Source organism: Hemicordylus capensis, chromosome 2 (assembly GCF_027244095.1).
Source record: "Hemicordylus capensis ecotype Gifberg chromosome 2, rHemCap1.1.pri, whole genome shotgun sequence".
In the NCBI taxonomy this organism is placed as follows: Eukaryota; Metazoa; Chordata; class Lepidosauria; order Squamata; family Cordylidae; genus Hemicordylus; species Hemicordylus capensis.
The window spans coordinates 427,539,341-427,557,717 of record NC_069658.1 but is presented as its reverse complement, the minus strand read 5'-3'; the positions used below and the strand labels follow the sequence as shown (position 1 = coordinate 427,557,717).

Sequence of the window (18,377 nt, the reverse complement as noted above, 5' to 3'; positions counted from 1 at the left end):
AAACAAATGTGAAAGAGCCTTTAGCTTATTTCAGCTGTAGCTCATGGCTGAAGAGAGACCAAAAACAGACAGCCATCTCTGGGGTGACAAAATGGAGACTAACACTGGAAGAACAAAGAGCGGAGGAGTCCAGCACTTTTATCCATGACCTCCCGCCACCGGTGGTCACTATGAGACATTGCAGCTGAGAGCTAATCCTGCCAGGGCCCTAGCTCCAACAGAAATGTGGCTTTTGTCATCCTAACAGTGACATTGTCCAGTCTACTTTGTCACACTCTCCTAAAGAATTGAGGGACTTTTATATTGAGGAAATGAAACCATGGCCATAGAATTGTTATGCTTGCTCAAGACAGACAGAAGAAACTGAGCGCTGCTCCCCCTGCAGGCAATCTTGTGCAAATTCATGGAGGGAGGAGTTTTAAGCGGGGAGGGGAAACCAGCCCTCCACCACAGCTGCATGCACACGTCATCCTTTGCTACCTGCCCAAAGGTGAATTCACAATTGGGAATGAGGTGGACCCTCCGCCCCCTCTACAACCCCATTGGCCAAAAAATGGGGCAGGAGGAGGGCGGGGAGAGCATGTTGTGCGAATAGTTCCTGCTTGGAAAAATGTAACACCCTGTAGCCAAACTTCATAACAAATGAGAACATTTACTCCAAACTAGGCATTAAAACATTTATTTCCTTTCATTTGTGCTTTGACTACTATCATACTAAGCCGTGGGATCGTACACCACTTCCTCCCATGCGTAAGCTTGCAGTCTGGAAAGCACCCTGTTCAAGCTGCTTCTATCCTCAGGCTTGAATTTGCCTCAGACAGGAAGGATCTAATGGCTGTATTCAGCTCTTTTATCACAGTGGAGTATCTTGCAAGTTTGCAAGAATTACATTATGCTGCTGAAGGGTGACAGTGATGTCTGAAGTTGAAAGGACCAGTACTGGGCATGTCTTAATGAAAGAAGTGTAAGACTTTCTATGAACCCTAGACAGACATACTCCTTTATTATTGCACTTTATACTAGTTGTACACATCAAGCCTGCAACACAGATTTCAATATGCATATTTGTACTATTTTAACAGATGATTTCAGCAGCTCACTAATACTTTAGCTTGTGCTGCACAATTCATGTAATGCTTAAGCAAGATTGCTTAAGCATTACATTAATTGCGCAGCACAAGCTATAACAAGTTGTAACAATATTACAAGTGGTAGTGCAGCTATGCACCAAAGAATAATATAAGATCCAGTCAGTGGAAGGGAATACAATTGTTACTTCAGACATGGGCAGTTACTGTTGGATTGGATATGGTTCTACAGATTATATATACATAGATTAAGATATGATTTTATTGTAGACTATCTACAAAAAGTATTCATAGTGGGCCACTGAGGAAGACCCAGGAGGATTGATATGTGTATGGCTGATAAGAACCAGAAAAGAATTGGTGTTTGAAAATCAGAATCATACAATGACTCTTCTCTACATATGTGGACTTGTAAATTGTCATCTTGTACCGTGGACAAATTGCTTTGGATTATTGGACCTCTATAAGAATTGTGAAATATTTTACTATTTGATTCAAATTAAGTTTATTAGGATCTGAGACCAGAAAACAAACTGGAACAGAAATAAGAAGGATTGTGATTCAGAGTTACTATTGGGTTTCACAAGAACTTCACTATTTGGGCAGTTTCATTTTAAATTTTGCATGAGAATTCTTATGTGGAAACAATGTTACATGCTATTTTAGAATTTCACTATGTTATATTTTGTGATAATGATTCTTTATTGAAGTATTAAATGAGTATTTCTTAATCTCTTTGGTTCTCAGCTTGGGTACAGTTGTGATTTGGTGAACCCTTCTAGTTCATGTTTCTTGGCTACTGTCTGTGAATAGCTCTTGTTGTTCAAGTACACACCTTTTGAGAGAGTGAACCAAGGTCTCCAAATTGCCCCAAGCAAATAAGGCTGGAGCTTCTTCAGAGATGTGTCCATGCATAGTTCATTGACTCTTCATCTCAAGGCAACAGATTGTTTAGTTGTAATCCTGCTGCCATCAGATGCCTTCACTGTTGGCACTCAGTAGCATCAACAGCCCTCATATCCAGCCAGATACATATGCCATGAGAAATAGATGAAGCAATTAAAGGCTCTTGTGAGCCCAAAGTATAGATGGTGCTTGTTGCATATCAGTCCAGTTCCTTCCAGAAATGTCAGCCTTTTGGGAAATACTGATTGACATTGACTGCATGTACATACCAGTAATGACTGCTTCTAGATCTATCATTTGTAGACTATGTGGCTGGTGAATAGGGCAAAAATGTGACAAAGCTGTATGAACTACTCTCTCAGAAATAAATGGAAAAAATAAACTAAGGTTTTTTCTTCAAGGCTGTGCAATAAGTAGCATAGTACTTTTGAGTGTTTGAAGCACTTTCCAGTTAAATATTTGTAACCATGGCCCACACGATGCACAGTGTTACGGTGGTGTAACATTGAACTGCAGGCCTTCTGAGGAACTGAAAGGCTGTTCAGGACACTGGGGAGATCTGTCCTCCTCATTCAGGCCTGTGGGGAGATCTGCAGAAGCACTGTGTGTACAACCGCTGGACCCTGCCTTTCAAGTCCACAGCAGCCCCACAGAGCAGCGTTGTGCCTTCATAACACTGTGCACCATATCAGTCAACTCTGTGAGTTATATTGTTCACCATTCCAGATGGGGAGCGAGGCTAGGGTGCACTGGCTTGCCTAAGGCCACCTAGTGGATACATGGCAGAGACATGGATTTGAACCAGGGGCTTTTGGATCCACAGCTCAGACTTAGCCACTACCCCACACCAGCTCACACCAATTATTTGATGACATATGATGCATCTGTTTAGGATATTAAAAAACATTATTAGAGTTATGTCCCTTCCGCAGTTTATTGGCTTGTTTGGACAATTTTTAAAATTTATTTATCTAACATTTCTATACCACTCAAAACTTGCATCTCTGGGCGGCTTACAATTAAAATCAATAAAAAGTACAAAAGTTAAATTCATTTAAACATTACAATCATTAACATTGTCATTTAAAACTCCACATTCAAAATTATCTATAAATCTAATTAAAAGCCTGGGTGAATATGTCTTGGGTGCCTTTTTAGAAGTTGCCAGAGGTGGGGAAGCTCTTATTTCAACAATAGCAATGCTGCTGCTATGGTATAATCTACAGTGCCTGGGCTGGCTTGGACATAAAGCAGGTCAACACGTAGTCTGCCACCGACGTAGGGCAATAGGAGAGAGGAATGTAGAAGAGCTTTGCATCCCAGCCTGCGGAGTAGCGTGTGCGAGGGTGGCAGGACGTCAGGGCATGTTCCATGCAGTTGGTGACCAGGCAGATGTTGTGGCTGCCTTTCTTGATCATTTGTTGGAAAAACCTGTAAACTGTGTGTGGAAAACATAGTCTGTGCAACAATATAGGAGGCAAGCAAACATTTTTGGTAGCTAATGGAATAAAACAGCCCATGGGTACCTCCCCCAAAAGTCATTCCAAAGAAGAAACACTGAACTGTCCTTGATGCTTCAGAATGGAGATTCCTATGGCAGGACTGGGAGTTCTTGGACTTGGGTTTCTCACCTTCCTGTTAGCCTAGCCCGAGCTAGGTCAGCCTAGCTGAGCCAGGCCGTTCCCAGTGCTGCCTTCCCTCCAAACCCTGCTTTTTACCCATGCCTTTAGCTGAGGTTCAGGGCATGAGTGCATCCTTAAGCCTGGCACACGGGTCATTGTGATTACTTGGGCTGCTTGCAGCCTGAGTGGACACAGATCCAGGTACTTAGAGTGTCTGTCTCCTGGGGGAAGTCCCCAATGCACTCCACACATCATGCGGTGCACTGTGGGACTCCCGGAGGCCAGGACATGCTCCAAATCTCCACCAACATTTAACTATTGTCTGGTGGGGCAGGTAAGTGGTGCAATAAGTAGTGCTCCCCCACCCGTCATGTGAATGCCCTTCCAGAAATGTAACTCACGGGTCTCAAAGTATTGTTGTCCGTAGGATTCTTTGATGTTGCAAGGCACTTGACTCCATATATTCTTAAAATCCTCCACTGCTATTTTTGCAATGTCTGTAATGAAAGAGCCAGGCTCAACAATGCTGACCCAAACCCCAAAATGGTGGAGCTGCCGCCTGCATTGGAACCAAAGAGAACAAGAAACCAGTCACCTTCTATGGATCAATCATAATCATCCTGATGCATTATTGATTTTTAAATAGTACCACTGAGGATTCTAGCTCTCGGATCTTCTGGCCCTCCTGATCCCTTTCCTTATTTTATTTTATTTTATTTATTAGATTTATATATACCCTTCCAAAATGGCCCAGGGTAGTTTACCAAAAGTTAAAAAACACAATTAAAACAGGTTAACAGTTAAAATCAAACTACAAAACAGAATAAAATGAATTAAACAATTCAAACAGCTTAAAAAAAAACCCTGGAAAATCAGGGCAGCAATTTAAAACAGTTTTCCAGTCATTTACAAACCCTGGTTTTAAAGTTTATATGCTAGAAACTGTTTCTCAAAGGAGCAGATGTACCTCCTGTAAAAGCAAGAGAAAGCCCAACTGAGTTTTTCTTACATGTATATACCACCCCATACATGAGAGTCCATGGGCAGTTGTTACAAAGACTGTAAGTTGATAGTATGAAGGCTTTCTTGTAGAAAACATGGCAAGAACAAACTCCCTTCTTTCCAGCTATCCAGAGTCAGCACTAGGTTGCTCTGTGCCCTCACTGCCCCATGGACAAAATAGGACCCTGCACAGCTTCTCCCCTTCCCGCCCTTGGAGAATGAGAAAAAAGGAGCTGTTAGAACAAAGGACTTGGCCACACTTGAAGGGGAAGAAGAACTGCTGCTGAAGCTAGTGAAGGATGTGGCAGTGGCAGCTCATCAGAAGAAGAGTTGGTCTTGCTGAGCCCTTTGTTGGCAGCTCCTCCACCTCCACCCATCAGCCAGTGGCAGCGTCCCCCAGGCCTTTGTGCTATCTCATCACCTGCAGGATGCTCCCATTGGCTGGTGGGTGATGCCCAGCAGCAGCATTGATGTGCCAGACATTTCTCAGTACTGCTGCCACTGAAACGGCCAGGTCGATGGGTATAGACTTTCGGGCCCATGCCCAGCCTGGCCCACCAATGAGTTTGGCCCTGCCCCTATCTCCTCAATTTGCTTATTATGTATTTCTATGAACATGCATACATAAGAACAGCCCTGCTGGATCAGGCCCGTGGCCCATCTAGTCCAGCATCCTGTTTCACACTGTGGTGCACATTCCTCATTCACTACTCAATAAGTTTCTCCAATGGGCTTTAAACATTTTTTTAAAGTTGATATAATAAACTAAATGGCACTTTAACACAACTGATGAATTGCGGAGGCTGAGTGAGTGACAGAACTGCCACCATGTGTGGGCTGTGGGGGGAGTGCCGCTTCAGCAGAAGCTCCCTGAAGAGGAGGTCACTCCAGCAGGGATCTGAGTCTTTACTTTTCAAGGTTCTGCTTGCAACTCCCCTGGCACCATCTCAAACTGTCCAACAAGTTTGCAGTTTGACCGAATCAGTTTGCCGGACTGCAAATTCCGGCAAACGTGGAATTTGGACCACTATTTATTTATTTATTTATTTATTTATTTATTTATTTATTATTTAACCACCCAAACTTTCATCTCTGGGTGGTTAACAAGGACATAAAAATAATTAAAACCAATATAAAAGGTTAAAACAGTTTAACAATTTAAAAACAGTATAAATTTAAAACAGTATAAAATTAAAACTACAAATTTAAAAAGCTGAAAAAGCTTTGGTGAAGAGATGGGTCTTCAGATTTATTTATTTTTAAGTCAGAGATGGGGAGGATTGCATCTCAGCAGGGAGCGCATTCCACAATCACGGGGCAGCAATCAAGAAGGCCCGTCTCCGTGTGCCCATCAGACGAGCTGGCGGTAACTGGAAATGGACCTCCTCAAGTGACCTCAGTGGGCGGTGGGGAACATAACGAGGAAGGCGTTCTCTTAGATACCCAGGGCCTAAGCCATTTAGGTCTTTATAAGTTATAACTAGCACTTTGTATTCTGCCCAGAAACCAATTGGCAGCCAATGTAGCTCCATCAGCAAGGGTCTAATGTGGTCTCTCCGAGATGACCCGGAGACCAACCAGGCTACCGCATTCTGAACCAACTGAAGTTTCCAGACCATGTACAAAGGCAGCCCCACGTAGAGCGCATTACAGAAGTCCAGTCTGGCGGTTACCCACAAATGTACCACCGTTTTGGGGTCATTGATCTCAAGAAACAGATGCAGCTGGCGTATCAGCTGAAGCTGATAAAAAGCATTCCTGGCCACCACCTAAACCTGAGAAACCAGGGAGAGGTGTGGATCCAGAAGTACTCCCAGATTCCTGTTCCTTTTGAGGAAGTGTGACCCCATCTAGAACAGGTAGGTCAAAATGGTCTCTGGAGTTCTGACCCCGCACAACAAGTACCTCCGTCTTATCTGGGTTCAGCTTCAGTTTATTCTCCCTCATCCAGCCCATTACTGCTTCCAGGCAGGCATTCAGGGAAGATATGCCATCACCTAAAGAAGTTGACATGGAGAAATAGATCTGGGTGTCATCAACGTACTGATAACACCCGGCTCCAAATCCCCAGATGATCTCTCCCAGCGATTTCATGTAGATATTAAAAAGCATTGGAGACAATATGGAGCCCTGAGGGACCCCATATAAAAGCTCAAGTTTTGAAGAGCAACAGTCTCCAAGTGATAAAATCTGGAATCTGCCTGAGGGATAGGAGCAGAACCACCGCAAAGCAGTGCCTCCTACACCCAACTCCTTCAGACGTTCCAGAAGGATACTATGGTCGACAGTATCGAAAGCCACCGAGAGATCCAAAAGGACCAACAGTCACACTTCCTCCACCAAGTCCTAATTGGAGATCATCTATCAGACTGACCAAGGCAGTTTCCACCCCGTAGCCCGCCCAAAAACCAGTTTGAAATGGGTCTAGATAATCAGTTTCTTCCAAGACCACCAGGAGCTGGGAGGCCACCACCTTCTCAATCACCTTACCCAACCATGGGAGGTTGGAGACAGGCCTGTAGTTATTAAACTCTGAGAGATCCAAGACAGACTTCTTAAGAATAGGTCTAATGATTGCCTCCTTGAGACAAGGAGGCATCCTGCCTTCCCTCAGAAAAGCATTTATGATTTCCACCAGGCCTCCTCGAACATCCTCCCTGCTAGATAGAACAAGCCATGTCGGACAAGGGTCAAGAGAACAAGTGGTAGGCTTCACTGCTCCAAGCAGCTTGTCCACATCCTCAGGAGTCACAAACTGAAACCGATCCAGTCGAAACACATAAGAGGAGTTGTCGGACACCTCCAATTCAGACATTGAATTAATTGTGGAGTCTCTGTCTAAGTTGGCCCGAACCCAAGAGATTTTATCTGCGAAAAAATTTTTAAACACCTCACAGCGGGTAACTGATGACTCCAAATTCTGGTTCAGGGGAGTTGGGGCTGATACTAGTCCCCACACAACCCTGAACAACTCCACTGGACGCAAGTTCACAGAAGCAATATGGGCAGAAAAGAACTGCTTCTTTGCCACACGTATCACCTGAACATAGATCTTTAAATGTGCTCTATGACATAGTCTGTCGGATTAAAGTCGAGTCTTTTTCCACTTGCGCTCCAGCCACCTACCTTGCCACTTCAGTCCCTGTAGATCTTCCGTATACCAAGGGGTCAGTTTTGAAGCAGGTCGGAGGGGATGCTTAGGAACAATCTTGTCTACTGCCCTGGTGAGCAAGTTGTTCCAATTCTCAACCAGGGCATCAAAAGGGTCACCATAAAAGCCAACATTTAATCCCTCCAAGGCTTCTTGGAATCTTACTGGATCCAATAACCTTTTCAGGTGGACCATTCTAATTGGCTCCTCGCCCCTGCCGAGGTGGGAAGTGGTTGTAAGTCCAACCTTAACCATATGGTGGTCTGTCCATGACAATGGAGAAATCACAGGAGTCCCTACCCACAGAACACCACCCTGATCAGAGTAAAAGACCAGATCGAGCATGTAACCTGCAATATGCGTCGGTCCAGAGACCACTTGGGATAGGCCCATGGTTGTCATGGCCGCTATGAACTCCTGAGCTGCCCTGGACAAATTGGTCCCGAAATGAACACTGAAGTTCCCCAGCACCAAAAGTCTGTGAGACTCCAACGTGAATTCTGCAACCATGTCCGTGAGCTCAGTAAGGGATTCCATCGGGCAGCAGGGCGATCAGTACACCAACAGCGTGTGGCCCAGGGGTCGGTGTGGATTTCCACCCGAGCAGTGATGGTGGCAGGGGGGTGGGGTGTTGTTGTTTTTTTTAACCAACAACACCCAAGTTTTGGAGTGGCCTGTGGGCCCAGTGGGAAGGCCTTTGTGGCATCTAGGGGGTTGGGGCACTTCCCCTCCCCGCCACGGGCAAGTACATGGCTCTTTGGGCATACAGGTGGGTAGGCTTCCCCCACTTTGCCTCTACAGGCCACTTCGCTGGGGTTGCAAGGCCTTTTTTAGGCCTCTATCCCTAGTCAGTCCTGTGTGGGCTTGTCTGCTGGGTGGTGTCAGCATTTAGTGGCCAGGTCTTTCATTTTGGAAACAGGTCCTCAGGCCTGGGATTTGCTTGTGTGCTACACCTGAGAGGCCCCTGGCCTGTGCTTTTCTAGGTTTGGGGGGCCTGTGCTACACTGATGGGCCCCGAAAGGCCAAGGGGGAAACGCGTGGGGCACCTGTCCGGCCTTGGCCGAGGCCTGATTCTTCATCAGAGGATGACTGGGACATGGGCGCTTATTGCGCACCTTGAAGTTCTTGAGAAAGAAAAACAGGGGGCGGCTAAGGAAAAAGAGAAAGGGGCAGGGGCATAACTACCAATAGGCAAGGAAAGACAGTCATCTTGGGGGCCCCCAGAGGCATGTCACATGACTCTTCACCCACCCATGTTGCACCCCCTATGAATTATGTTGAGTCTCTTGGAGATTGGCAGTAGCAGAGAGTTAAAAAACTAGATTCAATGTGAATTAGACATTCACCGTATTCATAATGAGGATGTGAGTGTGAGTGCACTATATATTGTGAAGTGTGTTTGTGTGTGTATATCAGTGAGGGGCCCATTTTAAAATCTTGTCTCTGGGCCCACTCCAATCTTGCTACTCCCTGGAAAGGTGGACCATCTGGCATTCCTGCTGAGCATAAGAGGGTCACCAGGGGGGCTAAGAAAGCCAAACTCATGCAGTCCCTGTCTGCCAGGCTGGATGTTTTAGAGTCATGAGGGCAGCAGCCGGTCCAGACATTGGTGGACTTAACTTTGGACAACACCAGTCCTGCGCCTGCGTTGGAATCATCTGGCAATGATGGTCACACTCTGGACAGGCAGGGGTCTGGTAGGTCCTTGCACCACACTTGGCCTTGGGGAATGCCGCCCATGGCACCTATATATAGCCCATACAGGTGGCACCCAGGCATGTATGGCCCTTCACTCCCTTATGGGGCATGTGCACAGGTCTGGCAAGGTGGTGTAGCCCCTTTGGTTGGAGCCCCACCAGCAGTTCCTTATGGAGCTGCAGAGGCTCCTGGAACACAGCCCCCTTATCCACCGTGTGATACCTCCCTCCCCTTGGGTGACCATTTGTTGCCTGCTGTTAAGGAACACATTTGGTGTGGGGAATCTGTTGATATCTTTCAATTATTATTCAGGGAACCCGAGCCGGTAGTGAAGGATGGGGAACAAAAAAGGGAGGAGGAGAAGTCAAAACGCAAGCTGGTGGAACACAACTGGGCTAATTGGCTGTCAGCATACATGGTCTATATGGGCGTTATGCTGCAGGTGCACACGTCCAAGGGCCCCGCTCTCGTTAAATACATGGACATTATATACCAGGGGTACATGGATTTTATGGGGAATGCCTGGGAGTGGTACAATCATTCCTTCAGGCACAGGGCAGCATTGAACCCTGCTATCCCCTGGGTTAGGCAACATCAGGAGCTTTGGCTTCTTATCATGACCTCCTCGAGGCCCATTCAAGGGGAGCGTGCTGACGGCAGCCATTTGATATCTAAGACTCCTGCAACTCTGTCCCCTGGGCCTGTCGCTGCACAGGGTGTTCAAAGTACCCTGCCATGCTGGGCATTTAATACCAGTGGAAAATGCAGTCGATCACCCTGCCGCTTCCAGCACGGGTGTGGCTTCCGCGGCGGAAAGCATGCCAGCCTCCACTGCCAGCACATCAAAGGCTTCAGGGGCGGCCTTAGAGACCCACCAGTTGGTGGCCAGAAGGCTGGGGGTGCTCCACAAGGGGGATCCCATGGAAAAGGGCCTCAGCCCAATTAGGATCCCAGTTTTTTCCCACCTCCTGGAAGAGTACCCCCTTTAGGACCAGGTGGCTTATTTGTGGGAGGGTTTCAACTTTGGTTTTCACATCCCTTATGTTGGTCTGAGAAAGCATTGTCCAGCCCCAAATCTGAAGTCCGTCCTGGGGATGGAAATGGTGGTGCTCAAAAAGATTCGCAAGGAAGTAGCCTTGGGACATGTTCTTGGCCCTTTTGAAGAGCTGCCCATGCTGGACTTGCACATCTCCCCACTGGGGGTAGTGCCCAAGAAGGCACCGGGCGAGTATAGATTGATTCACCACCTTTATTTCCCACACGGCGCTTCAGTGAATGATGGGATCCCAGCAGAGCTCTGCTCTGTGAAGTACACCTTATTTAATCAGGCGGTTAGGGTGGTCCGTTCATGTGGGCCCGGCATGCTTTTGGCAAAATGCGACATAGAGTCTGCATTTCGCCTGTTCCCAGTTCACCCCGCCGATTTTAACCTATTGGGTTTTGCGTTTGAGGGCCAGTATTGCATTGATCACACCCTGCCCATGTTTTGTCTCGTGCACAGCCTTCGAAGCATTTAGTTCCATATTGGAATGGGCGCTTTGCTGGAGGGCTGGGTTGGTAATGACAGCTCACTTTTTAGATGACTTCCTTTTCTTAGGAAGGGCAGGGACCAGGCGATGTAGGCGCCTCCTAGATGGTTTCCAAGCTCACTTTGCTCGGAGCTGGGTGTCCCATTAGTGAAGGATAAAACTGAAGGACCCTCCACCATCCTTACCTTCTTAGGAATCGAGCTGGACACTCAATACGGAAGCTCTAGGCTCCCACAGGCGAAACTCAAGACCTTGAGGGCATTGTTGCAGGCCTGTCGCCAGGCGCAAGGTCACATTAAAGCAGCTACAGCAGCTTATTAGACATCTAAATTTTGCATGCCGGGTAGTAGTGCCCAGCCACCCCTTCTTACGTCGGCTCTGTGATGCCACTAGCGAAGTTAGGAGTTGGCACCATAGCATTAGGGTGACTGCTCCTATGCGGGCTGATCTGGAGTTATGGGCATCCTTTCTGGACTCCGATAATGGTGTCTCCTTCTGGGGGGATTCCCTTCTGTTAGAGGCTGAGCTTCAGGTCCAATCGGATGCTGTGAGTGGCCTGGGTTTTGGCGTCTATTTTCATGGGCACTGGTGTGCTGAAAGGTGGCCAGATGCCTGGGTAGATGGGGATATTACCAGGGATTTAACATTCCTGGAATTCTTCCCAATTGTAGTAGCTATACACATATGGGCTGACCTGTTTAAAAACAAGACCATGTGCTTCTGGTGTGATAACCAGGCCATGGTCCAGGTCATCAACCGGCAGACGTCTAGGTCCCCTAGGGTTATGACCTTGGTGAGGGTCTTTGTAATGGCATGTTTAACTAATAACATCATGTTTGTAGCCTGCTATGTGCCTGGTGTCCAGAACAGCTTGTCGGATGCGCTGTCTCGTTTCCAGGTGCAGCACTTGCATCAGTTGGCACCAGAGGTGGAGTCGGAGCCTGAAAAGATGCCCCCTTGGCTGTGGAGCCTTGGTGCTTAGAAGCGCAGAGAACTGTTTGGGTCTCTTTGGCTCCCAACACTAGGGCAGCATATGGTAGACAGTTCAGGGCCTTCCAGGAGTTTAGGTTCTAGGAAGGAGTGGCTCAGGTATGGCCTTCACCCGCTGAACACCTGATGCAGTTCTTGGTTCACCTTAAGGGTAAGGGGTTATCTCCCAGGGCCCTGGCAGGTTACCTAGCAGCCATTGCTTTCCACGCTAAAGCTCAGGGTTTTTGTGACACCACAGGGGACTTTAGAGTAAGAAGGATGCTGGAGGTCTGGGCCCGGGAGTGTCCGGTACAGGCAGACCGTCGTATGCCCCTTATGCCCACAGCTGTTCAGGGTGCCCTGGAACGCTTCTCGTCCATCTGCCAGTCCCCCTATGAGGCTGCACTCTTCTGTGCGGAAGATGTTGACTTGGGACCGGCCTCAGAGCAGCTGCGCCTTCAGTTTTCCAAGACCAATCAGAAGGGCAGGGAGCAGCTAGTTTCGCTATACCTGGCTAGCAACGTACTCTTGTGCCCTGTGCAGGCATTAACATCTTAGGCAGTCCTCCAGGGGTCCACAAGCAGGTGCCTGTTCGTGCACGCACATGGACGGCCCCTTTCTCAGTATCAGTTCTGGGCGGTGGTGCAGCGAGTCCTGGCAGTGGCAGGGGTCCCCACGGAGCACTTGTCCCTGCACTCATTCTGTATTGGAGCAGCTTCGGCGTCCTCCCGATTGCATCTCTTGGGCGAGGCTATTGAGTGCATTGGGCATTGTCAGTCAGCCACATATAAGAAGTATGTGTGCTAAGGACTGGGCTGCAGTCACTGGTTGTTTTCTCCTTTCAGGCACAGTGCGACGTGCTGAGAGGGCACGGGTCCTCATCCTGGGTCATTTGATTGTGTTCTGGGCCCGTAGAGCTGCATGTGGGGTTCAGCCTGGAACACAACTGGGACTCAGGAAATGGGCATCTCCTGGATTGGTCGTCGGGGCATGGTCATTGCCCAGTTTTTGCCTTGGCTGCAGGAATTCCTGGTGACTAATCCACCACCCAATATCATCGTGGTGCACCTGGGAGAAAATGATTTAGCTATGCAGTCAGGGTTTTCCATCCTCCGTAACATGCAGAGGGACATTGCACAGGTTTTGGACTGGTTTCCAGGGATCTCAGTGATCTGGTCCGCCATGCTGCAATGCAGGGTTTGGAGGGGGCCAGGGACCCCTATTGGATTGACAGGGCCCACAGAAAAGTTAATGCCCAAATGGCACGTTTTGTAGGGGCCCATGGGGGTGGTTTTGTGGCACACCTAGACATCGTTTTCTCGGCACCTGGTTTGTAAAGAGGGGATGGAGTTCATCTTTCATCCAGTGGGACGAGGTCGTTTCTTAGAGACCTGGAACACGGATTGGCTGCTTTTTTGCGAGGTTGGTTGGGCAGTTGGGGGCTAACTAGGCTAACCCCCACTATGGCAGGTACAGTACAGTCGGGAATAACTTTGCTGGCTGGTGAACACCTTCAGGTAAGCGTTCGGCCATAGGTTGGCCAGGGCAACTCTCTAGAGACTGCACGGCTCAGGGAGATCAGCCCTTGACCGATCTACACTGTCAGGCTAAGCTCCCTGGAATCGCTGGATGGCTACCGGGGTGTGTGTGTGCGGCTATGGCAGAGTCCTGGCACTAGGCCGGCTAGGATAGGCAGCCCCTGTTTTAGAGCACTGGGGCTGCCTGGAGCCCAGGTGTATTGCCCTATGCCATAGGCTAGGCATGCCCTGTTGGCGCATGCCTATTGATACCACACTGTATGGGGTGGAGAGCCAATCCCTGCTCTTTTTAATTCTGTTGTTCTGAAGTTAAATAAATCATGGCCCTAATTTATACCAATACCTTGTGTCTCGTGTCTTCTTGGGTGCTGGGCAAATTCACTTGACATTCTCTGCCCATTTGTAACCTACATTTGAAGTTCGGTGGGCTGTCTGAACCCATTCATAATTTCTTTTCAGAGTTATTTTGTAAAAGAAGAATTGATTCATGCACTTGTGCTGGGTACAAGACATAAATGTGAGATTCAAAAGATCCAATTATTTGTACGTCTTCAGTTGTGTTGTAGAAAAGGAGATGTTTAATTTACCAAGAAATGCTTAGTATATATTTACTGGAAGTTATTTTACAGTAGTTCTTAACTTAGGTCTTCCTCTTTAATATAATCCAAACAATCTTCCACTTCATGAGTTGACAAGACAACAGTTTTTGTTTATGACTAATATAACTTAGCTGGAAAACCCCACCAATACCTAATTCTTTCTTGTAATTTTTAAACCACTCAACTAAATTCTTTTCTCTTCCATAATGTTCTAGGGGATATCTGACAGTTTAATAATTTTTCTCCATTAATTTCAAGCCCTGGATTTTGCCTTATAATATTCCAAACTAATGGCTTTATAATTTACTCAAAATTTTACTAACACATCTCTTGATTGTTTTATTTTTTCCAAGTATTTTAGCAATTTTTGCATTAATTCTATAGACAGATTTGAGATATATTTGTTCTTCACTGCTTATAACCAAAATATGTGCAACTTGCTGTTCCATAAACATTAAATTTCCTTTTTCTGCACCCTCCAGTATCCTTCTAAAAATCAGATATGTCCATCTTATTTTCATTTTGATCCAATAGCTGTTCCAGTCTGAGTATCCTTTCATTTATGTCCTTAAATCCATACATGTGTTTCTACTCTCATCTTAAGATCACTTTCAAATTCTGATTGTGCTTGAACCAATTGTTTAACTCTCTCATTTAAAATTTTATTGTCAATTTCGCTTAATTTTGTTTCTAATGTTTTAACTGTCTGATCTAATTTCAGTTTTAAATGCATCCAGTTCTGCTCTCAATACAGATGTAAACTCTTCCGGTGCCATGTTTCCAATGCCTCAGTATTCTGTTTCCCACTAGTTTTTGTTGTCTCCTTTTTCTGTATGAATTGTGTTATACATTTTTGACCTCATTACTGTACCCTATACAAGTCTCACTCAAGGGAAACAAAATAGGCTACACATATTTAAGAAATGTTCTTAGTAACTTATTTACCAAGAAATAAAAAATTTCAGTGCCGTTTAGGACTCCATCTGGGTCCATATCTCATTCCTTCAAAGCAGCTAAATGGGTTACTTTAATCAAGCAAAAGCAACATCACTTAACCAAGCAAAAGAGAAAGCCATAGGGCTGGTATTTTACCTCAGGTTGTCAGAGAAGGCTTCCACACCATACTTGGCTGGGCAGTAACCTCCTCCAAAGCACGCGAGTCTCCCCATCACACTGGCCACATTGACCACCCTCCCTCTGGCTTTTTTCACCAGAGGTAGCATGTGCAGCGTCACGTCAATCACCCCAAGCAGGTTGACATTTATCACCTTGGCAAAGTCATCCTTAGTCAGCCAATCATCAGGAGCTGCTGGAGAACCAATGCCTGCATTGTTCACCAAGCCCCAGAGTCCTGTGTGAGGAGAGAAGATACTTAGAAAATGTTATGCTAAAAACTAGAGATTTTCTGTTTTGTGTAGTGTCTATAAGGCCACATAGCTTTGTGGTCCCTACCAAATGCAGATATACATTCAAGAATCAAAAACGTTTCAGTGTAAGTTCTACCTTAACTTTCACAAAACTGAAGAATGAAGAAGGTACTATCTCACATGTGTTGCTCTGAGAACTTATCATTCATTCATTCATTCATTCATTCATTCAATTTTTATACCACCCTTCCAGGAAGGCTCAGGGTGGTTTACATCAAAACAAAACCATTAAAATCAGTTAATGATTAAAACAGAAATTATAAAACAGTATAAAACAATAATAATTAACAATTAAAACATCTTAAAATGGCAATTAAACAATTAGAACAATTAAAAAACCCTGAAAACCAGGTTACAACATTAAAATCTATTAAAACAATATTAATTAAAAGCCTGGGTGAACAGGTGCATCTTTAAAGAGTTTTTTAAAAGCTGTCAGAGAGCGGGAGGCACTTATTTCATTAGGGAGCACATTCCAAAGCCTTGGGGCAGCAGCGGAGAAGGTCCATCCCTGAGTAGCCGCCAGATGAGCTGGTGGCAACTGTAGACGGACCTCTCCTAATAATCTCAATGGGCAGTGGGGAAGAAGACATTCTCTTAAGTACCCAGGCTTTAGAGTTTTATAGGTTCTAACCAGCACTTTGTATTCTGTCCAGAAACATATCAGCAGCCAGTGTAACCCCTTCAGTATGGGAGTAATATGGTCCCTCTGAGATGATCCAGAGACCAACCTGGCTGCCGCATTCTGGACCAACTGTAGTTTCCGGTCTACATACTAGGGTAGCCCTATATAGAGCGCAATCCAGTCTGGAGGTTACCGGCAGATGTACCACTGTTTTGAGGTTGTTCATCTCAAGAAATGGACGCAGCTGACATATCAGCCAAAGCTGATAGAAGGCACTTCTGCCCACTGCCTCAACCTGGGACACCAGGGAGAGGCTTGGATCCAGAAGCACCCCTAGACTGCATACCTTCTGGGGAAGTGTGACCCCATCCAGAACAGGCAGATCAAAATTGTCTCTTGAGTTTCGACCCCTCACAATGAGTACCTCCGTCTTATCTGGATTCAGTCTCAGTTTGTTATCCCTCATCCAGCCTATCACCAACTCCAGACAGGCATTTAGGGAGGTTATGCCCTCTCCTGATGATTCTGTCATGGAGAAATAGATTTGGGCTATTTAAGATTTGTGCTATTTACCTTAAGCTCTATGCTTGGGGGCGGTGGGGGGGAGGGCCAATTCACATGTCCATAAAATAAAGGGTAGGAGGCAAAATACCCAGGAATCCACAGGAATCCCTCCAGCCTAGGTTCTTCAAACTAGGGTAAACCAGATTCTGTAACCAGGTCTAAACAAAGGTAGGAGAAAAAGAGAGCCTTCCTACTCTGCTCTTATGGTTGTGTGGATCCACTCACCTATCATGCAGCTCTTGGGGCAGAGCAGCCATTGGAACAATAGAGAACTGTGGCTAGAGGGTCTCCAACCATGTAGGTGCCACTCTGCAAAGCACACTATGATCCAGTCTCTGCAACCATTTCAGCAGGTCTGGGTCTGCCTCCTGTTCCTCAGTGTCCAATCAAAGGGTAGTTGCTGATATGAGACTTTCCCCTTCTGCTGGCAGCTCAAAGCATGCTTGGAAAGCAGAGGGACCAGGGGAACCTCCATGGTAGCATGGGGCTTAGCTCTTGATTTGATCAATCAACTCCCCGGCTACTTTATCCATGGGTGTCCTGGGTTTGGTGACCCAAACAGATGTTCTGATCATCTGTGACTGCTATAGGCTGCTATGAGATTACGGTCTCAACTTTAGGAGCTGTTTTACTGTTTTTAAAGTAATCTATCCTGGATGCTTGTACACTGCTTTATTGTGTGTTATTACTATTTGTGTATATTAGTTATATTTTGTTATTCTGATTTTTATCTCTTGGCTGGCCAACGGCTGTAATAAAAACTGATTGATTGACTGCTAGAGAAGGAGTGTGCCACCTTGTGGGTGGCACATTGACACATGTTTCCCTGTATACTTTCTTAGGATTGGGCTCTAAAACTGTTAATCAGCTTTGCAGAGGGTTTGTTATCACAATTTACAAGCATATCTTTTAAACAGAATCTCACTGCTGGCCTTGCCTACATACAGCACAACATGACAGGAGTAGGAAGACTCTGTCACCTTTGTTCCCCACACATCCTTTCACCCATGTGGTTGCTGCCTCAACACTTTCTGTGCTGGTGACATCCAGAATGGTGGTTTTCAGGCGCTCTGAGGTGGCCTTCTCCAGCTGCTCTGCCCCCTTCTGGGTAAAACAAGCTGCCAACACCCGCATGCCCTGAATATCCAACTGCCTGGCCAGCTGGTTCCCAAAGCCAGAGTCACAACCAGTGATGAAGACATATCTCTCTGTCAGGTTGTCCACCGTCTGTCTCTCCCGGTACCATCGGCGAAGGAAGTAAAGCCCCACTAGGGCAGCCAGGTACAGCCACATGGCTAAAAGCTGCAAGGCAGAAAGAAACAAGCAGAGTGTAAGAGCTGGGACAACTACAAGTCCATCAGCTTGTGAAAACAGAATTTGAATTTCCACTCAGCCACAAAGTTCACTAGGTGACTTTGGGCCAGTCACTACCTCCCAGCTAAACTACTGCATAGAACTGTTGCCAGGATGAAGTATAGGTGCAGGAGGGGAAATGAACACCTGGAAAGCAAAGTAGGGCAAAAATGGCAATACATTAACAAATGGTGTTCTAGCAAGCTGATCCAAATCCAATGACCATACCATGCTCTCTTTGCATACAGAGATTTTTACTAATTGAGGGCCAAAGGGAATGTGTCATAGGCACTTTGCAGATTAAAC

At 46.3% G+C, this 18,377-nt stretch overlaps 1 protein-coding gene across 4 annotated transcripts in view; it reads right to left on the bottom strand.

Moving 5' to 3' along the window:
- Positions 1–663: 663 nt before the first annotated feature.
- Positions 664–18,377, bottom strand: part of LOC128346238 (17-beta-hydroxysteroid dehydrogenase type 6-like) — a 59,855-nt gene continuing 42,141 nt past the window's right edge. For all 4 annotated transcript variants that reach the window (XM_053299289.1, XM_053299287.1, XM_053299286.1 and 1 more), the window contains exons 2-5: positions 17,699–18,020; positions 15,195–15,453; positions 4,018–4,175; positions 664–3,432 (exon numbers count right to left, since the gene is read on the bottom strand). In XM_053299289.1, coding sequence (XP_053155264.1) covers positions 3,215–3,432; positions 4,018–4,175; positions 15,195–15,453; positions 17,699–18,011 — 948 coding nt within the window. In that variant the 5' untranslated portion in view covers positions 18,012–18,020 and the 3' untranslated portion in view covers positions 664–3,214. The remainder of the gene's footprint in view (positions 3,433–4,017; positions 4,176–15,194; positions 15,454–17,698; positions 18,021–18,377) is intronic.